General features: G+C 55.4%; 1 protein-coding gene across 1 annotated transcript in view; it reads left to right on the top strand.

Moving 5' to 3' along the window:
* Positions 1 to 23,638, top strand: part of RAB20 (RAB20, member RAS oncogene family) — a 30,006-nt gene extending 6,368 nt beyond the window's left edge. The window contains exon 2 of the mRNA XM_004012238.5: positions 22,632 to 23,638. Coding sequence (XP_004012287.1) covers positions 22,632 to 23,173 — 542 coding nt within the window. The 3' untranslated portion in view covers positions 23,174 to 23,638. The remainder of the gene's footprint in view (positions 1 to 22,631) is intronic.
* Positions 23,639 to 25,417: the final 1,779 nt, after the last annotated feature.

Below are 25,417 nucleotides of genomic sequence, written 5' to 3'. Positions count from 1 at the left end.
GGGTGGTCCACGTCTTTGTGGGTGGTCCATGTCTGTGTGAGTGGGTCAGCATCCTTGTGGGCGGTCCACACTTTGTGGGTGGTCCATGTCTGTGTGGGTGGTCCATGTCTTTGTGAGTGGGTCAGCATCCTTGTGGGCGGTCCACAGTTTGTGGGTGGTCCACATCTTTGTGGGTGGTCCACGTCTGTGTGGGTGGTCCATGTCTTTGTGAGTGGGTCAGCATCCTTGTGGGTGGTCCACACTTTGTGGGTGGTCCATGTCTGTGTGGGTGGTCCATGTCTTTGTGAGTGGGTCAGCATCCTTGTGGGTGGTCCACACTTTGTGGGTGGTCCACGTCTGTGTGGGTGGTCCATGTCTTTGTGAGTGGGTCAGCATCCTTGTGGGCGGTCCACAGTTTGTGGGTGGCCCACGTCTTTGTAGGTTGGTCACATCTTTAGTACCACTGGAGACTGAATGGGCACCATCTGGGGTTAAGGTATCATTTCCAGAATTCCTCTGCAGTCTTGAGAAAGTCAGTGGCCTGAATATGAATGTGGGTATTAAGATAGGTGGAGGAAAATCGGCAGCCTGGGCTCAGCGGGTGGACAAAGCGCCATTGTACTAAGAGATCTCAGAGGACAAAGGCTGCCTGTGTGCAGCAGCACGTGCTGGCAGGTCAGCCCGGAGGCCCCCTGGAGGAGGCGCCAGGAACTCTGGGGGTGGGTGGGGAGAGGTGTTTAAGGCTTGCGGGTACGCTTGGATTCTGGAAACTTTAACTAACTGAGGCCCACCGCATTCGTGAGCTAACACCTGGATCGCATTTAACGTCTCTGGACAATAACGCTGTGCTTCGTTATCTGTAAGTTTGTGGGAAAAATAGAAACTATGATCCCCAATGGAACTTGCCCTTCGCATTTCATTGAGACTTCGCAGACCTTCCCTCTCTGCGAAAAGGAAATTTCACACACGTACACACATGTGTTTATTCTTGGAGCGAGGCTTTGTCACGCGTGTGATTTGACGACAGACCCTCCTCTGAGACGGGTCCTCAGAGCCGGCCCGGGTGCCCTATCTGGAACTCGTCGCGGATGCCCGTCTTTGCTCCGCTCTCCTCTGCCGCGGCGCCTCCTTCTCTGGGACCGTCCCCGCGCCTGACGACGCCCAGCTTGCATTGTGCCCCGTCTTTGAGTGTCACCTGCCCCGTGCAGCCGTCGTGGATGGTGGAGCGGACTTTTTCGTCCAGACCGTGCCGCCACGTGACCTCGTCTCCCTGTGTTTCGCCTTCTGTCTGATGGCAGAGCGGTCAGTGTCGCCTGTTCTGAAATGCGGAGAGAAGGCAGAATGGACGTGCATGGAGCCGCCGGGACCTGTGGGCTCCTGGCCCGACATTGCCTCGCTGGGGGCGGGGAAGGAGAGGAGAAGCTGGGGTGGGGCTGACAAAGGACCAGCAGGAATAATGCCCGAAAGCTTTCCAAACCCGGTAGCACACGTAAACCTGCAGATTCCAGAAGCTGAGAGGATCACAAACAGGGAAAACCCAAAGAGGCCCCGGGCAAGGCTCACTATAATCAAACTCCGAAAACCAAAAGGCAAGGAAAACATCTTTTGTTTTTTTCCAGCTGCTCTGTGTGGCGTGTGGGATCTGATCAGATCCACGCGCCCTGCAGTGGGGGTGTGGAGTCTTACCACTGGGCAACCAGGGAAGACCCAAGGAAAATATCCTGAAAGCAGCAAGTGGGGGAAAGAAAAGGTTATAATGACAGCAGATAACTGACTCATCAGACACCAGGGCGGCCAGAAGGAAGTGGCGTGGTACTTTCCAAGTGCTGAAAACAAGGATGAAGCCTTTTTTTTTTTTAATTTTAGTTTTTATTTATCTATTTACTCTTGGCTGTGCTTGGCTCTCCGTTGCGGTGTGCGGGCTTCCTCTAGTTGGGGTGAGTGAGGGCTACCCTCTCGCTGTGGTTCGCGGGCTTCTCACTGTGGTGGCTTTTGCGGCGGAGCACGGGCTCCAGGGCGTGTGGGGTGGTGTGCGGCTGCAGTTGTGGAGTATGGGTCCAGAGCGGTGACGCACGGGCTTGGTTGCTCCTTGGCGTGTGGAATCTCCCTGGACCAGGGATCAAACCTGTGCCCCTGCGCTGGCAGGCAGAGTCTTAATCCTCCACACCACCAGGGACCTCTGATGAAGACTGGATCTACGATATTTGTTCATCTTCACAAAAAGTGACTCTGGAAACAAGTGCCATATCTTGACTCAGACTTTTTCACCTATTCTGTTAATGACAGTATGATGCTATTTAGTATGCAATTGCATATTTAATAAGCTATCTAGGTAAACCTGGGAGGTTGTTTTTTTTTCTCCACATGAAATGTAAAAGCTTTTGGCTTTGTAGCTTAAAAATTGGGAACAATTTTTGCCTGTGTAGTAGTTTTTGCTTTTTGGTAGATTATCTTATAAGGTTTATTGAAGGTTTGCACATAGGCAGTAAAATTCACACTGGTCTTTTCGTGCCTGGTTAGGAGTTTTGACAGACACAGCTGTGTAACAACAAGCACAACCAAGATACGAACCGTTTGCGTCTTTTTAAAAAAGGTCCCTGTTCCTTCGGAGTCAGCCCTCTTCTCAGCACCGCCCCCGGCCGCTGTCTGTTTTCTGCCCTTAGCGCGGTCTCTCCTGGGCTCGTATGGGATGGAGAGTTTTGAGCCTGGTTCCTCCTGCTTAGTGCGTTTAAGGCTCACCTGTGTTGTGGTCTGTGTTCAATCCTGTTAATTGCTGAGTAAAGTTCCACTGGGGGCTTCCCTGGAGGCTCTGGTGCCTGCAATGCAGGAGACTCAGGAGACGGGGGCTCGATCCCTGGATCAGGAAGAGCCCCTGGAGAAGGAAATGGCAACCCTGCTCCAGTATTCCTGCCTGGAAAATCTCATGGACAGAGGACCAGAGGAGCCTGGTGGGCTACAGTCCATGGGTTCACAAAGAGACACGACTGAGTAATTAAACCGCCACCACCAAAGCTCCATCGGGTGGACGTGCTGTCCACCAGCTGAGCGATTAAACTGCCACTGCCATGTGGACGTGCTGTCCACAACTGAGCGATTGAACCGCCACCGCCAAAGCTCCATCGGGTGGACGTGCTGTCCACCAGCTGAAGGGTATTTGGGTTGTGCTTAGTTTTTCGTGATTATGAATAAAGCCGCTATAAACACTGAGAGGAGGTTTTTGTGGGAAAGTGAATCTTCACGTCTTGGGTCGGCCAGCTAGAAGGGCTCCTGGGCTTTCCATCCGTGTATGTTGCTCACCAGCCTGACACAGCCCTGTTAGTTAAAGAATCAGTTTTTTTATTTCCATGTGTTGAGAGACTCACGTTTCCATGCACAGACTTGGGGAATATTCTGGGGAGAGAACTCTGTAGTTTAGCTCCTGGACAGTTTTCTGAAGAAAATGGTCTGCTTCTTGTTTTCCTTAGCTGACTTTATGCAGGCACATGTGGTTAGTTCTGCAATGGAAATTTCGTTGCTTTCCCTGCCATGGTCACAGAAGTGTTGCTGGAACGGCAGGGTGCTTAGAGAGAGGCACCTGGAATAAGACCCACATTGTAAGGCTTTAATCTTGGTTGTCGCTAGGCCATAAAACGGACACATTTAGCGGCCCTCTTTGTCTCGGGCACAGAGCCCTTTAGAAGGAAGCCCACTCGTGGAGCCTGGTGCCAGCTGCCGTGCCCGCTTACCCCTTTGTTTCCTCTGACAGATCATTTCCAACCAGCCTTCAAAACCAGCTCTTCTCTGAGATCTGCCTTCCTGCTCAGCCCAAGCGAACTCAAACCCACACACTCACTCGAGTGTGTCTATTCCCAGAGAAGGCCTGCTGAGTGTGTATCTCCTGCAGTGTGTCGTAAACACTGGGTGACTTGTTCGGTGGACTGAGAGGAAGTGGGTGTGAACTGGTGCTTCTCTCAACGCTGGCCTGGCCTCCGTGGGCTGGTCTTGGGCCTCTGACATCGCTCAGCTCGCCCACTGCTCCGTATCCCAGGCTTTGGGCCCACATGGCCTCGGAGCTTAGCTTTGACCTGACAGTGTTTGCTCATGGCAAAAATGAGGCCAGCGGGAGCGTCGCCGGAGCATCCTCCGCTCCGGAAAGGCTTCACGCCCGAGCGCAGCAGGTGGCAGTGCGCGCAGCATGCTGGGCGCCGCCTCCCGGGGGCACGGAGTCCGCTATGATCCTGTCAAGCTAGAGCAGGGCTAAAGATTTGCCTTTTCAGCTTCTCCCTCTTTCAGAAGAAGAGACAAGACTCCGAAAGTTATTTGTCCAACGGCGGAGCAGAAGAGGGGCCAGAGCCAGGGTCTTGCGACGCCGTAACCAAAGTCTCTGCACCGTCAACACCTTGTTTCACGCTGCCGTTCCCTCCATCATAAATGCTGCCTTCATCTTTAGGGGCGTCTGTGCTCTGACCTCCTCCCCTGCTGCAGTCCGCTCAGAAATCAGGGTGGTGTCCCAAGGAGAGCTGCCTTGGGAAGTGTTTTCTCCGGGCGTGCGGGTTGCTGGCTCACGGCCCTGTCCTCCCGGGCACCCCGCCAGCGTGAGTCGCAGGGGTGCCCTTGGCTTCTCGTGCGCCAAGCACCACGAGGAGTGCTGCTGGGGCCTCGTCTCTCATTTCCTACAGCGGCGTTGTGCGGTTGGTACTTTCACCACCACCTCTTCCAGACCAGGAGGCTCAGGGCCAGGTGGCACGGGGTGCTGGGGGCCCTGATTTGAGGTCGGCGTCTCGTCACGTGTAGTGGGCTCCTTCCCATCTGTCCGGGCACCACCTGGGCGCCCTCCGCATGCAGAGTGCTTCCCCTGCCTGCTGCTGGCGGACGCTGCCCATGGAGACGCGGGTGAGGGGCAGCCTGGCTCCTGCACGCCTGGGCAGCACCCAGACAGAGCAGGACAGATGGGACCCAGCCCTGCGCCCCTCGCCCTGACGGCCTGCCGCACGTGGGCTGGGCCCGTTCCTGACTGACCGCTGATTGGCGTTTACCTTTACAACTTTAAAAAGACAGTGATTGCTTTATCCGTGGCTGTGCTGGGCCTTCATTGCCGTGTGGGCTCTTCCCTAGGTGCGTGGGGGCCACCCTCTAGGTGCGGCACTCGGGCTGTGCACTGTGGGGGCTTCTCCTGTTACAGAGCCCGGGCCCGAGGTGTCAGTCTGCGGTACTTGCAGCACGCAGGCTCAGTAGCTCTGGTGCTCAGGCTTGGTTGCCTCGAGCTGGGTGGGGTCCTCCTGACCCAGGGATCGAACTGGTGTTCCCTGCGTCGGCAGGCAGATTCTTAACCGCTGAAACACGGGGGAAGCCCTCTGTTAACGACTTTCGATTGCTGTGGCCTGCATTAGAAGTTTCGACTTAGAGTTTATAATTTCTCACCTGTTTCTGGAAAGAGGGTGTGGGGCCGAGACCTCACTTTTTTCCCCTCGATTCCAGACACGCATTCAGTTCCCGTTGTTGAAGAGCCACTTGTGTTTGCACGCATGCCCCCACCCAGGTGTCCGAGGCCCCGGGTCTTGGAGCAGAGGCCTGGCTGAGAAGGAGTGGGCTGAGCCAGGCCTGCTGCATGAGGGTGTCCTCGCTGCGTCTGGGGGAGGTGCCGGCCACGCGAGGGGACCCAGAGCCCACGGTCTGCCAGGGTGTTGCTTGAGAAGAATATGTTCTGTGGCCTTTTCTGGTTGGAGGAACAAAAGAGCCTTTCTTTCTGAGATGCTCCCACGTGTGTAAAAGCAGTGTTTCCGCGGGGAGTGGCCTTTGGGAGGGTGAGGGCCGCGGGCAGGGTGGGCGGCCTCCTGGGCCCAGGCCTCCCTGGTCCGCCCCGGCCTCCGTCCCCCGAGGAGGCAGCTGTGTTTGTCCTCTGGAAAGAGCTGCAGTTGCTGCTTGTCACCCACGTTATGAGACTTCCCCAGAGGCCTTGGAAGCTCCGGCCTGTGTCCAGGCCGCTTTGCAGAACGCCCCCAGGAGTGGCTGGGCTGGGCACGTCTTCAAGGACTACTTGGTTCTGTGTCTCCCTATGGCCTTGCTCTCACTCAAACAGGTGGATTTGTTCCTGGGACGTGAGAACACAGCGGAGGTGCTGTAAGTTTGTGTTTTCCTCTATTTCTAGAAATCAGAGGCGCCCTTATTACACGTTGTGGCCAAACGCACAGTGACTGAATGTTAAATTGCTAGAATCTTATCAAAAATCCTCAGCCACGAGAATTTCCAGATAGGGCATTTTCTCGAAAGACTAAGATTAGCTAGTAATGAAATCTAGCTCTTGAAGGTGGTTTTGTGTGATGCTGAACTAGTGTATCAAATGATACTCCAGGTTAGAATTATGGTTCTGCCTTGAACTGAAAACTTTTAAAGCAGGATTTATTGGCTCAAAGAATGCAGAACACTCATTGGAAAAGATACATGAACCCCAACCTTCACAGCAGCACTATTTACAGCACGCAGCCGTGACGCGGAAACAGCCTAAATGTCCATCAACAGATGACGGACGAGTGGATAAAGACAGTGGTACTACCCCACCATGGGGTACTGCTCAGCCAGAGAGAAGGAAGTAATGCTGTTAGCAGCAGCATCAGTGGATTTGGAAGGTATTATGCTAAGTGAAATGTCAAACAAAGACATACTGTAGGATATCACTTACATGTCAAATCTAAAACTATAACAGGCCAGTGAAGCTGACGAAAAGGAAGCGGGCTCACAGAGAACAAACTAGCGTTGCCAGTGGGGAGAGGGCGATCGTTTGCATCTCGCCGAGAAGCTCTTTTGTTCGGAGTCACAGCTGAAGTGCTGACCTGGATTTGAAAGTGAATGTTCAGGTGTGGAGAATAAGCTGCATGGTGCGTTGGTAACACCGTCGGCAGAGATGGGCGTAACACACGGCCTTTCAGGGATCTTGCACGAAATGAGCCACAGTCTCTACAGCTTCCCCGAGACGCGCTCGAGCACCGATTTCAGCCAGATGGTAGCTGCTGCTTCGGAGGCACTGAGCACCAGGGCTGACCTCGACCCTGTGTGTGCTGCGTGAGTTGCAGCTCTGGGGCCCCTCACCAGGACCGGGAGGCAGTGAGGTGGGCTTTGCTGGTGGGGGTCTGAGCCGGGAGAAGTGATCAGCGTTTATGCGCTCAGTCAGCAAGCCAGCCCTGTGGTCTGAAATGCGCTCACACAGATGGAGCAGCCGTCGGCTGTCTCCACCTGCCCTGGAGATGGTGGGGCCGAGCCTGCCCTTCCCTGAGCTCAGATGCGGTCCCTGAAGACCCGGAGGGCGGGGTGCTGGGGATACTCTGTGGCCGGCTGGCCTCGTGGCCTCATTGGTGGTGGGGTGGGTTCCTGAGGAGCCCGAGTCCTACAGAAGCCTGGGCCTTAGGCTCCGAGGGAGTGTCCTGCCCCGTCGGTGGCTGTGAGTCGCTGTGTCCTCGGTGTTATCTAATCTTGCTGTGCTCCTTCTCACCTGCCTTTGCCTTCTCTCCGGGGACGTCTCATCATCCTCCTTGGCTGACCCTCAGCTTCTGGGCTTGGCCACCTCCAAGAAGCCCTGGGAAGGCACTTCAGCCACCGTCTCAGCAGAGTGGCCTCAGGTCCCTCCTGGCCCCTCCTGATCCCTCCTGGCCCATCCTGATCCCTCCTGGCCCCTCCTGATCCCTCCTGGCCCCTCCTGATCCCTCCTGGCCCCTCCTGGCCCCTCCTGATCCCTCCTGGTCCCTCCTGGCACCTCCTGACCCCTCCTGGCCTCTCCTGATCCCTCCTGACCCCTCCTGGCCCCTCCTGATCCCTCCTGGTTCCTCCTGGCCCATCCTGATCCCTCCCAGTCCCTCCTGGCCCCTTCTTATCCCTCCTGGTCCCTTCTGGCTTCAGGTCTGATGGGCAATGGGGTGAGCACAGTCTGGACCCGTCCTCTCACCGGTTCTATCCACACTCTTTTCGAGCATTTCCTGTGAACTGGACACTGTGCTGAGCCCGGGGGACCACGGTGAGGAAGGCAGTTGGCCTCTCGTCCTGGAGTGAACTTGGGTCAAGTTGCTGGCAATACGCCCAGCCTGTGTGACTGGTGCTCTAAAGAAAGCTGTGGGTGACTAGGGACCACTGGGGCTTGAGGCAGACCTGGGGGATGCATAGTCACTTTCCCTTGGGGGAGCAGTCTGTCTGTGTCTGCAGAGACTCGACCGGCCCCGTGCTGTTCTGCCTGTTCCTGTTCTCCGCCCCCGCCCCCGAGGGCCCCGCCTCTGGGCCCCCAGTCGCCTGCGCCCTCTTGACCCTTGAGCTGCTTAGGTTGTCGGTCTGGCTCCCTCAGTAAGTGAGATAACCGAGGCCTTGAACATGTCTTTATTTGTTGTATCGGTTGGGAAAGTCATGATTTTGCCCTTTCTTGAAAACTGTCTTTTAACATGTGTCGGGTGGAATGGTTTGCAAAATGCTTGACCAAATCTCATTCCTGTTCTAACAGAATTCAGTCCCCTCCTCCACAGTAGAACGTTTGTCGCCGGGCATTTCCTTACCGGGCAGGTGTTCATGCCGCTGTTGGGGTTCCTGGCTGCTTGCTTCCCGGGTGTTCTCGAGCAGCTGTGTGCTCTGGCCTCTGCTTTGAGATCTGTAGACCTGTGCCACTGATTGTGGGGGTGGGATGAGGTGCCTGCCTGTGCATGCGGGTATATGTGTACATGTGTGTCTGTGTGTGCACGTATGTTGTACAAGCGTATGTGTGTATGAGTGTGCAGGTAGAAACGTGTATGCAGGGATACATGTGCATGCGTGTTGTACACTTGCATGTGTGTATGAGTGTGCAGGTAGGTAAACGCATGTGCACGCACACAGGTAGCCGTGTACACGTGTGCATACATGTACACACGCATGTGCGCATATATGTGTATGGGTGCACAGGTAGGCATACATGTGTACACGCGTGTGCCTGTGTGTTGTACACATGCACGAGTGTGCAGGTAGGTAAACGTGTACATGTGTATGTGTGCACAGGTAGGCATACATGTGTACACACGCGTGTGCCTGTGTGTTGTACACATGCACGAGTGTGCAGGTAGGTAAACATGTACATGTGTATGTGTGCACAGGTAGGCATACATGTGTACACATGCGTGTGCCTTGTGTTGTACACATGCACGAGTGTGCAGGTAGGTAAACATGTACATGTGTATGTGTGCACAGGTAGGCATACATGTGTACACACATGTGTGCCTGTGTGTTGTACACATGCACGAGTGTGCAGGTAGGTAAACGTGTACATGTGCATGTGTGTGCAGGCAGGTATGCAATGCATGTGTGTTATATGTGTGCACACGCAGTGTGTGCCCACATCTAGCTTGCCACTCTGCCTGGCGCCCGCAGCGACCCCTCAGCCAGGGTTGGCTCTGAGCCTTCCGAGGGGCACCAGCTGGCTGGCTTAGAGGAACGCGACTCTGCCGACTCCAGGAACCAGGGACTGGGGGGTGGTTCTTCCTGTCTAACTGGCCGCTGGTCCTGAGAAATGGCAAGTCAGTGTGAACGGAGGTGGCTTCTAACACTTGGAATTCCTGCCGAGACTGCAGCTCTTTGGTGGGCTCCTGCTTCAGGGCAGCCTCGAGAGGCATGGCGCTCTTCTGGGCTCCTCTGGGCTCCTCTGGGCTCGTTTCACACAGCCCGGGCTGTGTGAGGACATTGCGCTCCCACTTTTCAGAGCCCTTGGTCGGCACCTTTTCTGCAACAGTTATAAAAGCTCGTTTGGAACGTCACTAATTCCCAGTCTGATGAACAGCCTGGCCGCTTGAGTGAGACCTGCAGCTGTTCCCTGAGACCAGGGAGGGTGAGCTGCAGACGCTCCGGGCTTTACAGTCACCCCGCTCCTCCAGGGAGGCCGGGGGTGGGGGTGCAGCTGCCCAGACCTTCCTGTCCGGAAGCTGCATCTCAGCAGGCCGCCTGTGAGTCAGGGCCCAGGTCGGGAGCTGGGCTTGCTCGGCCCCGGGCAGGTGAGCTGTGGCGTCCAGGGCCGGGCTCAGGCCACGGGAGCCTTCTGGCGAGGTTTGCGCACACAGTCATCTGTTCATCATTTTCCACCGAGCATCACCTATCCGTCATCTTTCTATCTTACCTGTCATCTGTCTGCCAGTCTTTAACCATGTGGAATTTTTTGTGATGAAATACACGTAAAATTTAGCAGTTCACTCATTTTTGTGTACAGCTTGGTGGCATTAAGCTCATTTTCATTATAGTGTGACAATCACCACTACTATCTCCAGAACTTTCTCATCTTCCAACTGAAGCTCAGTCCCCATTAAACACAAAGCTGACCCCCTGCCCTCCACCCCCTAGTGACTACTTTTTGCCTTTTTATCTCTGTGAATTTGACTCTTGGAGGGAATTATTTAAAATTTTTACTCTTATGTATAGCATAATTTTGTTATATTTAAATATGACAAACTAAATTCAAGCAAAATACTTTTTGGTCAATGACATTAAAAAAAATTTAAACACAATACTTTGATATCATTGATTGGAAAGAGTTTTTGTTCTGTTAATGGACGCAGTTATATCCGGATACCTGATCACCCCCAGAAGGCATTTCTGATTTTACAATCTGTCTGTGGACATCGTACTGTCTAGGGAATTGTAGTAGGGCACACCCAGTCTGTTGAGCAGGAGATAACTAGACTTGGTAAACATGTGTAAAATCCTTCGTTTCCTTCCGATTGTTCGGAAAATGCTTAATATCCTCCCCTAGGGTTAGAATTACCATGCTCCTCCTTTATCCTCGGGAGATGCGTTCCAAGACCCTCAGTGGGTGCCTGAAACTGCTCGTGGAACCAAACTCTCCCTATATGATGTTTTTCCTACACCATCCATACGTTTGATGAAGTTTAATTTATAAATTAGGAACCGTAAGAGATTAACAACAATAACTAATAATAAAATACCATAGTTATAACAATACCCTGTAATAAATAACAGCACACAATTCAAAAGTTGCAAATTGTTTATTTCTGAAATTTTTTATCTAATATTTCTGGGCCGTGGTTGACCGAGCGTCATCTGAAACCTCGGAAAGTAAAACCTCAGGTGAGGGAGGTGATTGTTTCAGGAAAACATTTGCTGTATGCTATATATTTCTCAGGAGACTTTATATTATGGAGAGGAAGACAAAAAGCAGATTCTTTTAAAAATACCTAGGATATCTACTGGGTGGTTACCCCAGACCAGAAGCCATTTTAGATAACTTAATATTTTGATAAAACCCTTTATAGAGTTAAAGTGCTTTCTTAACATGGTATTTGCAGTTCAATCTTGTCTTTGAAGCAAGTTAAAACTTGCTTCAAAAATCTGAAATGCTTTTAGTTTCCTGCTTTAATAAGTAGAGGATTTCACAAATAATTGACTTTTTCTTTGATCATCTCATTTTAAAAGTTAATTCTCCCAGGACAACAGAGTATCTGTTGAAGGTAAAGGAGGTTGGGATTTAATATCCTCATCTGTGAGAGTTTTTGTTTCTTAAGGTTAAATCTGTTACGTAACTGTATTTTCTGCGGATTTGCCATTTTTCTTAATATTAGACTGCTAAACAACGTCCTTTTATTTAAATTGTTTAGTCTTATTATTGAATTATTTTTAGTAAATCTATGTCTGAAAAGAATGAAATAATTTGACACTTCCAGTTTTAATTATCTGACCTTGAGAATTATTTCATGAAGCCCAATCAGTGAATTGTAGATGAGGGATTAACTTATGAGCAGGCAATTCTTTGGGTGGTTTGTACATCATATGTATTCTTGCCCTTTGTTCAGGCTTCAAATGGCCCAACAGAAACAACAGAAATGGCACAAATGCTGATTGGGGCACACGTCATTGTATATGTATTGAAATGTGGAAATAAATACATTTTCCTCTCTCCCGTGTGTTGGCATTTCTTGAGCTGGAAATCATTTGGGGTTTGGGTTCTTTTATTTATAGAAGGAAAAAAAAAAAAAAAACCCCTCATCTTACAGGCATGGGTTAGGATGATTGTGGTTAAGTAGTTGCCAACTGATCCGGGAGTGAAGTCCCACAAAACTGGTTTTCATTCTGATACTGGTGTTAGCCTGCGGGCCTCCCAGACTCCTAGAAGGCTCACCTCTTCTGTGTCCTGAAGCAGGGCTCCGTTTAGGATGCCTTTTGATGGTCACAGACGATTAAAAACAAAGGACGTGTAAATGCAAGCAAGCTGAGTTGGATCATTGGATTTAAAGCAGTTTATCTTTAAAACGCTATCTAGGCACTGCCTTGGCTGGGGTCATTCATTAATCGGGGCTGAGGTTTTAGCTCTTCCTTCTGGCAGAAGAGATACCCTCACCAATATCATGAGGTAGGATTTTATTTTTTTCCTTTTCAACGGCTCTGCTTTCACCTCCAGCTGGTGACTGTTGGCTGAGGATCTTTCCCTGCACGGAATCTTCCCAAGGTTTCTGCAGTGGTGACGTGGAACGGCCGTGGGGTCGGGGCTCAGCCAGGGAATGGTCTGGTTCCTGGACCACCCCACCGGGTTGGTGAGGCCACGCTGAAATCCCGTGGAGCCGGAAGAATGCGGGTTTCTGCCTTTAGAGCACAGTCGCTTCAGGGCATCCACACCCTGTGGGGGCTGTTTCCACTGCGTGTTTCCACTGGGTGCTTCTCTTGCCTTTAGGGTTTGCTCAGCTTCTGATAACAGAGTGGTTGCTTCTTCCTTCATTACTTCTTCTAGACTTCGAGATTGCTGTTCTTCCGTCACTGAGTCGTGTCCGAGTCTCTGTGATCCCATGGACTGCAGCACGCCAGGCTCCGCTATCCTCCACTGTCTCCCAGAGTTTGCACACTCGAGTCCATTGAGTCAGCGATGCCATCCAACCATCTCATCCTGTGTCTCCCCCTTCTCCCGCCTTCAATCTTTCCCAGCATGAGTCTTTTCCAATGACTCAGTTCTTTACATCAGGTGGCCAAAGTATTGGAGCTTCAGCTTCAGCATCAGTCCTTCCAGTGAATATTCAGGACTGATCTCCTTCAGAATGGACTGGCTGGATCTCCTTGCAGTCCAAGGGACTCTCGAGTCTTCTCCAACACCACAGTTCAAAAGCATCAATTCTTTTGTGCTCAGCTTTCTATATAGTCCAACTCTCACATCCATACCTGACTACTGGAAAATCCATCGCTTTGACTAGACAGAGCTTTGTCAGCAAAGTGATGTCTCTGCGTTTCAGCGTGCTGTCTAGGTTGGTCACAGGCTTCCTTCCAGGGGGCAGGCGAGCCCAGGCTCGTCCCGCTGACCCAGCTTGGAGAAGGACTTGGCCTGGAAGTTCAGCCTTGTGCTGAGGATCTGGCCCCTAGATCTGGCGCCTGGGGTTCAGGACCAGCTCTGCCTGTGTACCCCCGGCCCTTGTCTCCTCTGGCAGGGCTTCCGTCAGGCCTGGGGATGGGGGTGTGGCCGCAGTCCCCCTGGGGGATGGGAGGGGCTAAGTGGCCGCGCGTGTGACGAGCGTGGATGCTGTGAGCACTGCAGACGTGTGAACCCTGGGAAAGTTATTCACATGCACTGTGCTTGCTGTGAGAGCCAAACTCGCTCCTGGTTCTGCTCTGCCTGCTTGACGAGGTGACCCCTTGCTCGGGGGGGACAGTGGTCACCCTGAAGCCCACCTGCCCGTTTGTGACAGCCTCCCCCTTAAGGCAGAGCCCAGGAGCTGCGGCTCGTCTGGATAATCCGTTAGTTTCCTTTGACGTCTTCGTCACCTCTTCCTTATGGACTTTCTCAAGAAGGACAGTGGGCCAGACGTGGGTGGTGGTTTCTTCTTGTGCAGGCAGCCTGGGGGTTGAAGGTCGTTCGTTTGGGTAGCACAGAGTCGAGCTGGAACCAGTGAAGCGGCTTTGGGCATTTCTGTCCCTGTGACTGAGCTCTGTGCGCTAATCATGGCCTGTTTTCAGGAAGCGAGCAGAGTTGCTGACTCAGGCTCAGAAGGCGACACGTGACTCTTCAACTTCCCTGAGGTTGGGTGTTGAGTTCCCTGTTATCTCGACATCCTTGTCAGTTTCTGCTCCAGAGGGTTTGAAGTTCATGAGCATCTAGCTCGTGAGAGGAGAGGAAGTGGTGGGGGGTGGGACAGAAGGTGGCCGCCAGGAGGATACTGCCCTTGTTCAATTCGTGACTTTCAGTGTCTGTGAAGGGGGAGGCCCTCGGCCTGCAGCCCGACTCATGCCTTCGTGGAGTGAGAGTTTCCTGGGACTGTCGTGATAAAACTCCATATGCCGGTGGTGGCTTAAAGGAACAGAAATGCATCGTCCCGTGGGTCTGGAGGCTGGAAGTCTGAGATCAGGGTGTGGGCAGGGCCGTGCTCTCTCTGAAGGCTCCCCCACCCCCAGCTTCAGGCGGGTGCTGGAGGTCCCGGCTGGTGGGCACTCTCTCTGCGTCGTCGTCCGTCCGAGTGTGTCTGTGTGTCTTCTCTCCTTGTGTGTGTGCCTGCGCGTGTTAGTTGCTCTGACTCGTGTGTGTGTGTCAGCCGCTCAGTCGTGTCTGACTCTCTCCGACCCCATGGACTGTAGCCTGCCAGGCTCCCCCGTCCCTGGGATTCTCCAGGCAGCATCCTGGAGCGGGTTGCCATGCCCTCCTCACTTCCTCTTTCCGGGACACTGTTCATACTGGATTAGGTTCCAGCCGACCGACTGCATCTCACCCTGATTACACCTGCAACATCCGGATAAGGTTCCAGTCAGGATCCAGGCACGAGGGCCACCGCTTTAGGGCCCGCCACTCAACCCCCTGCTGATGGAGACGAGACTTTTGAAACTGCCTCTCTTATAGGACAAAACACAAGAATAAAAGATAAAAAGGGAGGTGATAACTTGAAACCCAGGAAAAGACCGACACGAATCCCTGCTTCATTCCTCGCCTCCCTGCCCTGGGCCTGCCCCCCACCCAGTAAAGCGTGTGCCCCTTGCCTGCTGTGGAAACCCATCCTTCCCGCGCTTGTCGTTTGGCCATTGACCACCCGGCTGGAGAGGGCGCGGCGGCTCCGTGAGCGCTGCTCCGTCCTGAAGCCGGGGGGTGGGTGCCCCAGGATGGGTGGGGCGGTAGACCCTGCCCTCTGTTGACCTGACTTAGGAGGAGAAGCAGCCAGGCCAGTGAGGAGGACGGAGCAGGAGCCCAAGGCAGTTTGCATCACAGCAATCCTTACGGTCGCTGAAGAGTCTCTCGGGCCGCGTCCGCTTCCCGTGGGCCCAGCCGCCAGTTGGGCTGCGAGGCTTGACCTCTGGCTGCCGTGGTGCCGGGTGCGGAGGGCATCGGGGAGCCGACCCATGCAGGAGGGGCCGGTGGGGTGGTCTCCGCTTGGGGAGGGCACTGGAGAGGAAGGGGAGACGGTCCTGTCTGCTTCAGGGCCTGGCCTCATGAGTGGCCATGTTCTCACGGATACACTTTGCAGAGAAGCACGTGTGTCGGTGAGGCTTCACCAGGGACACAGAACCAAGAGGGTACACGGATACACATCCTCCTGAGAGCGAGAGACAGACACACAGAGAGACAGACGCGGAGACAGGCAGACACGGAGAGAGACAGACGTGGAGAGACAGACACGGGCAGAGGCAGAGATGGGTTCAGATCAGGAGGGGAGAGTCGCTGGCCCCGGGAGTGTGTGGTTGGCAGCTCTGGCCTGCGCAGGGTGGGCTGGCAGGCAGGAGGCCCGTGGGGAAGGGTTGCTGTTGCATCTCGAGTCCAAAACCTGGAAGCAGCTTTGGGCTGCGAGGTTGGAAACTCAGGCACAGTGTCTTATAACTCAGCTTGTTATCTTGGGGCCGGGTTCCGTTTTTCTCTAGGAAATCTCAGTCTTTGCTCTTCAAGCCCTTCAACTGATGGGACAAGGCCCACCCACATCATGGGGGTGATCAGCTTTACTAAGTTGGTTGATTGCCGACGCTGATCACATTCAAAAGAACCCACCTGGCAACACCTAGACACAGATCAGACCACACGACCAGGCACCACGCCCTGGCAGTGTCAGCACGTAAGAGTAGGCATCACACCCAGCAGCTCAGTGGCGGATGCTCACCCTCATGCACTGGAGCCTCTGGGTGGAGGGTGGACTCTCGGCTGAAGCGGCTTTGCACACACAGGTAGAGGCAGCGTGCCCAGCACTGGGCCCACACGGAGCTGACCTCCTTTGCCACCCTGGGAAGGCTCACGGACCCGGCACGACAGAGCTGTAAGCATCCGTTCTTTGTGGCTTCCCCTGGGGGCAGCCATTCCTCGGGCCGGTTTTGCACCAGGCTTGCTCTCGGTGTAGACACAGACACGCAGATGGAATGTTCTGGATCTCGCCTGTGGTGGTAACCTGTCGTCGAAACTCACCACACTGTGCACGGCTAAGCTAAAGTCGCCCTTCAGGTGGTTTGCTTACAGTGATGCGGGGGAACTTGGAGACTTTGGAGAAGGGTTTATTTCACATTTTACACTCGTCTTGGACGGGAAGTGCGCCACAGCTCACTCTGGGCTGAGCCTCTCTGGGCCCTGCCAGGTCGTCTCAGAGACGACCCTGGAGCGTCTCTGTGCCCCCAGCTCCGGTTCTGTGGCTCTGTTTTTTATCTTCATGTGGCCACACCAGTGTTTCTGTGGGTGTTTTTAGAGTTCCTCTTTCTTTCAGTGTCTGCCCTGAGATTTCCTGATAGACCTCGGTCTTCAGCTGGCCTGGAATAAGGGTCATTTACCCCGAGTGACCGCCTCGTCTCTCCCCCTTCCGCTCACTTCCAGCTGCACGTCACGTCCTCCAGGGCGGCCTTTAAAGGTGCAGGATACCCGTGCCCCAGATCCTGATTCCTGTGCTCCAGGGTGGGGGAGTCTGAACATCAGTATTTTTTATTTTTATTATTATTCTTTTTTGAATGTCAGTATCTTTTGAAAGCTGCTCCCCCCCTCCCCCCATGGTTAAAGTGTGCAGCCAGTGTTGCGACATGGTTTCTGGTGGTTTAAAACTGTGTGGCCCAAAGGACTTGCCCCTCGGGCTAAAGTGCTGGTTGTCATCTGGCAGGAGGTGACGTCACCTGCAGCATCAAAGAGATGGAAGCTGGATATGGATCTTCACCGCCCGAAGGCTGGCGGATGGCTGTGGCCGCTGACCTCTGTGCTCCTGCCTGGGGCTGGCTTTCAGCTCTAGTGGCACAGTGGGCGGGAGTCACGTGACCAAGCGGCCCAGGAATGGGGGATAAGGTCGTCCTCCGAGAGCACGCCTCGTACGAATGGGAGGGTGTAGGAGACTTCCTCCCACCCCGTCTCCAGCTCCAAGGGAGGCTGCCTGGCAGGGCCACGTGGGTTCACCAAGCCTAGCGGCCTGAGCCTTGGCTGCATGGGTTAAACGTGAAGCGGCCAGCTGGTGACTTTTCTCACTGCGCCCTCAGGGCTGGTGCAGGGTGAGCCCGGTGTCCTGACATCCCCAGAAGTGGATCATGAAGAAGAGGAAAGTGCCAGATTGCCTAGAGCTTCCACTCTGGAGCCGGGGCTCAGGGACCTGGCTTGGGGAAAGAAAGTGAGGGAGAGAGATACTTCTCAGAATCCGAGCATTTGTGGGGGGGACCCTGTGAGCATCCCAGTTCATCACACAGATGGGGAAGTCTTAGCTCCAAGGGGTCTAGGAGCTGACATTACAGCAGTCCAGACGTGGGGCCTGACTTCCGGCTCAGGGCCCACTCACAGACTCCTGGGAAACTTGCTGCAGAGCCTCGGGTTCGCATACGCCCAGAGCTGACTGCAGACAGCCGTGTCTCGCCACCTCCCCACGTGGGCCTCACTGCCTCCGTGATGCTGGGAAGGCCAGGCTCCTGCTTGGAGGCAGTTTGGGACCAAGTTCAGAGCCCCTGTTCCCTGTCGGACTGGCTGGTCTCAGTATGCGCACTGCGCTCATTGGAAAGTGGGCTAAAGGTTCTGGGTTAGATCCAGAGCAAGATTTGAGACTTTCAAACCTGTAAACTGCACAGTCGTAAATTCTTTAGCTGGGGTCACGGCATTCAGCTCGTTTGCGTTGGTTGATGGCTAGGTGGGAGATCCAGGGTTTGATCAGCCGCCTCGTCCACCTCTTTCTAGGCTGGCATTTGGGATGCTTTAGGTCCTGCTCAGCTAGTTATTTTGCTTTCTCTTTTGGTATTATTATTTTTTACTTTTTTTTTTTTTTAAGGGCAAACCAGACAGTTTTATCTGGAAAGGAAAGCTATTTTAGGCCTTGGGCATTAACAGTCGCCTTGTTGTCCTCAGAGAAGACTGCCTGCCGCCCTCTTGTGAAATCGAGCGGGCGGGGGCTGATGGCGTCCGTAGCTGCCGCTCACCGTCTGAGGTCAGTGTGTGAGAGGAAAGGTCCCGGCCCGGTGGCAATGGTGGGGCAGCAATTCTTCTTTTCTTTTCTTTTCTTTTTGACTAAAGCGTCCTGCTGCCTCGGTTGTCATCTCCCATAGGGGTTCATGAAGGGAGCGGGGATGCTGTTTTGTGTCTGCCTGGAGGCACAGAGGGCAATTTAACCTGAGATTTGAATTAAGTTGTTAGGCAGAGGGCCGACCCGTTGTCTGTGCAGAAGGAGGAGACGTGGGGAGCACCCAGGGTGGCGGGCTGCCCTTCCCGGCGGCGGGAGTCTGGCGGCTGTGGACTTGCTCTGTCTTCAGCATCCCGGGGGCTCATGGGACGCGGGCCTCCACCTCCTGCCAGACCTGCCCGGGTTTCCCCCTCTCCAGCTCGCCTCCCCCTCAGATCTCTTGGGGAACGCTTGGGCTTGGGGTTTTGTTGGAGAGGCGGGTCCCTGGTTTGAGGTCCCTCTCTGAGCGAGGGAGGTGACTGGCCGAGTAAAGCCCCTGAGACCCCTCTCCCGAACATGGTGCCCTTCTCTGCAGGCTGTGCTCTCCAGGGCTGACCGCTCGGGCAGGAGACTGTCTGCCGAGGAGGCCGGCTGCCGTCTGTGACGGGATGTGACCATCTCAGAATGACTGGGGCGGAGCTGGTTTGTGTTTCTTGGCCACTTGGCTGGAAGCGGATTTGTTGGCAGAGGCTGCTGTGTTCTGCATACACACGTTCTTGCCTGGAGAATCCCAGGGATGGCGGAGCCCAGTGGGCTGCCGTCTGTGGAGTTGCACAGAGTCAGTCACAACTGAAGCGACTTGGCGGCAGCAGCAGCAGCGCGTGGAGGTATCATGCCTGCAACCCACGCTCCGGAGACCCTGAACCAAGTGCTCTTTGTTTGCTTTGTGCCAAGGTTTCCCTTGTGTCCGAGGGGCACCTATCCATGACCTTTCCTCTGAATACTGTATTTAAACACGTGCAGTGAAGTACCAAGTTTGGCCAGAAGACCAGGTTTCCTTACTGGCAGGTTAGTAGCCCTTGAGATGCTGAGCTGACGGTAAGCGTACAGAGCTGTCGTGAGGCTTAAAGACGGCTGTGGTTGCTGTCGGCGGTAAAGCGCAGGGGTTGCTGCCTGCTGCTTGGCCGCAGTCTGTGGAGTGGAGGGAATGTCAGCTTTTGGTAGACGATGCTGGGAACAGATACTCCATCTCTCCCGGTTCAAGGTCACGGACTCCCACGCTCTGCCCCACTGTGGTCCGCGGGGGCCCCTGGACCCTGGACTAGAACCCGGGACCGTAAGAGCCTGGCCGGGGGCTGCTGCCGGGACGGGCTGGGGGCTTGGTGCTCCGCCCGATGGGGGAGCCCTGGGTGGGTTGGGGGGCGGGGGGTCAGGTGCAGGATGCTGGGGGTGGAGCACTGGTGTCACCCGGGGCGCATGCGCGCAGACGGCCGAGCTGTGTGGGTACAAGGTCGGGACAGGGGTCCAGTCTCCGCCATCACTGACGGGGCATCCGGCACGAGGGCGGGCGATCCCACCCTGACCGGCCCTCCCCGGAGCTTTGCCTGCCATCCACCTCCCCCATGCACCCTGTCCTTCCAGGAGGAAATGGGGGGGTCTGGCGGGCACAGAGAGGCTGGGGTGCTTCAGGGGGTCGGGGGACGGAGCTCGGAAGATCGGGGAGGAGGGACTGCCTGAGGGCTCCCCCTGCCCGCCTGGGTTGGCACTGGCTGAGTCCACTGCTGCAGGGTCTTAAAAGTGAACTTTGACCCGAGAGGTTCACATCCCCCTGAGACCTGCTGGGGGCAGGGGCAGGGGATGGTCAGGGTCAGGCGGCGTTGGGGCTGCCGCCCCCCACACACCCCAGCGAGGCATGAAAGCAGACCCTGGGCCCCGCTCCCGCCGAGGTCAGAGTCCAGCTCGGAGCAGGCGTGTCAGGGTGTTCTGAAGGACGGTGAGCCCCACAGACACCAGGGAGTGTGGGCAAGCGGTCCAGGGGGCTCTCCTGGCTCCTCCGTGGGGGGCTGGACATGCCCAGAGAGGTCTCCCGGTTACAGAGTCCACCCTCCTGCTGCTCACCGCATGACAGGCCAGTAAATCGAGGGATGGGTTGTTGGGGCCGGGAGTAGCCTCTCTGCTTGGACAGCCAGCAGACCGAGAATGTGGGCAACTAGCGTCCCCAAGACCCACCTTCCCCGAGTTGGAGTCCAGTCTCCTCTAGAAGGGCAGGGGCCGGGTTGGTTGGTGCCAGCCTCTCGGCGCCGGGGTCCCTGGTTCTGGCCGTTGTGTGCAGGTCCGGCGCCACCTCCGGCAAGACAATCATTGGTTTTCTGTTCTGCAACCTTTTCTCTCGAGATGAATGGAAGTGAGTCGTACCTTCGAAGGCCAGAGCCGGGAGAATGCGTATTCCAGCGTATTCCAGGCGGCAGGCAGTGTTCTTTTACAGAAGGTGCTGAGCCAGCGTGACCCAGCGCGGGTCACGGCACGAGGGTTGGCGCTGCAGGAACAGGCCCCGCGCATGGAGTCCAGCTTGCTCGTCCTGTTCTGCACGCAGGCCCGGGGTGGGGGTCTCTCTCCACCTGCGCAGGGGGCCCTGGGATGCCTTCCGGAGGGGCCCCTCCTGCATTTAGGGGCTGCCCTTTGTGCCCTCAGTGAGCCATCTGCCCGTCCTGAACGAGGAAGAAGGGGAACGGGGTTGGGGGGCGTTTGGGAAAACCCGGGGATGAACGCGGTCCCATGTGGATGCAGGAGACCCCGGTGAGAGGGGCGCCATCCTGCCGCCGTCTGTGGTCTGGGCCTCTCGCTCCAGGGCTTCTGGCGATCTGACGTGGCAGAATGAAGGGAGACAAGCGGGATGGAATTTCAGTTCTTTGGGCTTTGACGCATCAGGGTTTCGGGTCTTCCCCGCCCCGCTTGCTGCTCCCCCCTCCCCTCCCCTCCCTTCATCTCCCCTCACCCCCTCCCTTTCCCCATCACCCCTCTCCCCCTGTGTCTGCAGTTCGGAGTAAAGGTGGGAGTTGAGATGGGGGCAGGGTGTCATCTTGGCCTGTGACATGAACGAGCCTCCACCACCTAGCAAATCAGACCAAGCTGTTACGAAGTCAAGAAATCTTACATAAGAAAACGCTGTGCTTTCCCTTTTTCTAAACAAACGGAGGGATTTTTGTGGCTTCACGTGTGCAGAGTTTAGTCGCCCTGAGTGTCATTGTGGAAACGTGTGTGTGTCAGCCACCTAACCGAGGCCTCCACTCGGGGTTGTGCTGAATGTGCCAGGGCTCGGGGGAACCCAGGCCAGGACAGGAAGGGGACCTGGAAGGGGGCCAGGGACCCCCCTGGAAAGTCACAGCAGAAACCCTCGGGGGTGCCCACCCTCCCCAGAAGGCCAGAGAGGAGGGCTGCCTGGGGGAGAGCCATGCTGTGTTCTGGCTGTGACTGCCCAGCTCAGAAAGCACCCTGAAAGCTGAAATAGCAAAGAGAGCCCCGGGCAGGGTGAGGCTCTCAGTGGGTGTAGCCAGGGCTGGGCTCCTGGGGTCTGGCACTGTGTCCTGGTGCCTGGTCCTCCTGGAACCTCCGTTTCCCTCGGAGGCTGCCCCCGGAGCTCCTGCTCCCCTGATGGCTGCCTGTGGGCAGGGACGGAGGGAGAGGAGGTGTGAGGGACCCGGGACCACTCCCTCCACTGCCACCGCCCGCTCTGGGCAGGGGGGGTGGCAGAGGCTTCGGGGCGGGCCCGCCCGCGGCGGGAAGACATCCCTGCCTGCTTTGCGTGTGGTGGGCACAGCAGCACCCAGCTTGGCTCTAAAGCCGAGTTGCCCTCTTTTCCCTACAGGAGAGCACGTTTCCTCAGTGTGTATCTTCTGAGCTCCTCCTCTGGGAGGCCTGCAGCCTGGGGCAGTGGTCTTGGAGGCAGGGCAGGGCCTGGGGCTCTGGGAGCTTGGTGAGCCCCCGGGGTGGGGGGGTGGGCTTGGGGAGGCAGACAGCCCCGCCAGGAGGGGGTCCCGACCCCGTCATCCAGAAGCCAGACCCTGGTGGGAGCGTTTCATCTAAGCACCCTGCAGTAAGATGCAGGAATAGGGAGCCCCCCGCCGCCCATGAGGAGGGGAGCAGGGCGCGGGTGCCCCCCTGTTTTGTGGGCTCACTGCGGAGCATGGACACGATGGTGCAGGAGCTGCTGGCCTGGGACCGGCCGTAACCCCGTCTCTGCACAGCTGGGTCTCCATCCTGTTCAGCTGCAGCCTCACCGACTCTTGGGGTCACGATTCCGTCCGTGGCCCCTCCCGGGGGTCCCTCATGCGCCGTCCGGGGGCGCCTCCAGACAGGAGAGATAACCAGCCGCTTCCTTTCCCCTCGCAGGGCGGGAGCAGTTCCACGGCCTGGGCTCCATGTACTGCCGGGGGGCGGCTGCCGTCATCCTCACCTACGACGTGAACCACGCCCAGAGCCTGCTGGAGCTGGAGGACCGGTTCCTGGGCCTGACGGACACAGCCAGCGCCGACTGCCTCTTCGCCGTCGTGGGCAACAAGGTGGACTTGATCGAGGAGGCACCCGGGGAGGGTGGCCAGGGAGGAGGACATGACCCCGGGCAGGCGGGTGGGGGCGGCGGTGGCAGCCCGGCCCCCCGGCCGTCCAGGCAGGTGCAGCTGGAGGACGCGGTGGCCTTTTACAAGAAGATCCTCAAGTACAAGATGCTGGACGAGAAGGATGTGCCGGCTGCCGAGCAGATGTGCTTTGAGACGAGCGCCAAGACCGGCAAGAACGTGGACCTGCTGTTCGAAACGGTGTTCGACATGGTGGTGCCCGTGATTCTGCGGCAGAGGGCCCAGGCCCTGCCGCAGACCGTGGACATCGCCAGCACCCCGCCGCCTGCACAGACCAGATCCGGGTGCTGCTCCTGACGCGCCCCGGCCCGGCCCCGGGGACCCGGGTGACCTGAGGGGCAGATCGGGGTCACTCTGTGGGACTGCACGCGGAGGAGGAGCCGGGAGGAAGTGCCAGCCGGTCCCCAAGACAAGGGCCGTGTGACCGGCCCCCCTCATCCATCGCTGCCCTGGGAGGTGGGGAGCAGACGGATTGTCCGGAGGAGCCACCTGCAGAGCCGGGCTTCCTGAGACTGACGTCCCCTCGCTGCCCCGTCCCAACACCTGGCCTCTGACAGGTGTCCCCCTGTCTCCGCACCTGCAGACTCTCCAGGGTTCCTCTTCACTGTGATTTACCTTTGACCCAGCCATTCGGTACTTGTCTCTTGATGCCTCGTAACAATTCTTGACAAATGTTAATTTATATAAAATGAGGGGTTGCTGGTTTTGTATTGTTTGCAGCATTGTGAGCCACTTTATTATTAAAAAGTATTTTAAGAAGAACCTTGGTTTAGACCTTATTTGTGCCCCCGTGGGCTTTAATGTCTGTTACACGGACTTGCAGTTTCTCCCGTAGACTGTGGGCGAAGCATGACCTCACACTTTTGCAGCATCCGGGACCAAATTCTTACCCCAGGTCCTCACTGGGCTTTTCAGTAAAGAATCTGCCTGCCAATCCAGGATGACCCAGGTCCAGTCCCTGGGTGGGGAAGATCGCCTGGAGGAAAAAATGGCAACCCACCCCAGGATTCTTGCCTGGAGAATCCCATGGACAGAGGAGCCTGGCGGGCTACAGTCCACGGGGTCACAGAGAGTCAGACACAGCTTGTGACTGAACAACAATGGGCCCTCATTGCCTCTGCAGAACGGGGGACAGCTGACCTGCACTTCCCCAGGCTGGTGTCCAGGAGGCACTCACACAAGACCCCCTACACACACAGGAGTCGCTGTATCCGTGATTTTTCTTCTCCTTCATTAAAAAAAGTAATAATCAATACACTCACTCATTTCACAGTTAGTGCTCAAACCACCTTGGGGAGGTAAATTGTCTATTTACACATATTTTCTCCCCCTGTCCAGATCAGAGGACGTGGAGATATTCCATTTAAAAACATACATAAAACCCCCAAGTGTCTCAAGCAGAAGTTAGCAGACTACACTCTTGGCCAGGTAGGCCGCGCCTATTGTTATAAATAAAGTTTCATTGGCACTCAACCTGTTTGTTTTATATGCTCTCAGAGGCTACAAGGACCAAGCTGAGAATTTTCAGCAGAGATTCTCTCCACCACGAGCCCACAGGAGTGGCTCTCCAGCCCTTAACAGAAAATGTTTGCCCATCCCTGCTTTTAATGCCTTGTCATCTAACAGAAATATAACGCAGATCACATATGTAATTCTAAATGATTTAGTAGCCATATAAAAATTGAAAAGAAACAATTCCAGTAATATATGTTAGCCCAGTAGATGCAAAATAGTATGATATCAACATATGACCCAATACTAAAGCTACTCTGGTGGCTCAGATGGTAAAGAATCCATCTGCAATGCAGGAGACGTGGGTTTGATCCCTGGGTTGGGAAGATCCCCTGGAGGAGGGCATGGCAACCCACTCCAGTATTCCGGCCTGGAGAATCCCATGGACAGAGGAGCCTGGCGGGCTGCGGTCCCCGGGGTCGCAAAGAGTCGGTCGTGATGGAGCGACCAAGCACAGCACGGGGCCCCTTGCTGGGGCTGCTTGGCTGATGGCTGTGTGAGCTCAGGACACTTGTATCTTTTTGCTGCATGAAACCCTAACAAATTCCAGATATTTAGGTCGGCTCGTATGCCTAGTTGTCTTGACACGAGTTCCAATAACAGAAGCAAACCTGAAGGCTGTCCCTGCTGACCCCTGTGCAGCTGCCTGGCAGTTGCTGAGTCTGAAACCTCCTTTCCAGGGGCGGTGGGCGGCCAGCTTTGTTCTCAGGAGATGCCAAGGGAGGGAGGCTGTGAGAACACAGCTTTTGTTTTCTTGTGGAAGTGAAAGTGTCAGTCACTCAGTCGTGTCCAGCTCTTTGCAACCCCGTGGACTGTAGCCCACCAGGTTCCTCTGTCCATGGGATTTCCCAGGCAAGAATCCTGGAGTGGGTTGCCATTTCTTTTTCCGGGGGTCTTCCTGACTCAGGGAACAAACCCAGGTTTCCTGCATCGCATGCAGACTCTTTATAACATCTGAGAACTGTAGCCCATTGCAAAGAGACAAGGGGTCAGTTCGGTTACTTTCCATTGACATAGATTCGTTTCCCA

The sequence above is a fragment of the Ovis aries genome, chromosome 10, assembly GCF_016772045.2.
Source record: "Ovis aries strain OAR_USU_Benz2616 breed Rambouillet chromosome 10, ARS-UI_Ramb_v3.0, whole genome shotgun sequence".
NCBI lineage: Eukaryota > Metazoa > Chordata > Mammalia > Artiodactyla > Bovidae > Ovis > Ovis aries.
Note: the sequence above shows the minus strand (reverse complement) of the source record. Positions and strands in the feature narration are given on the sequence as shown.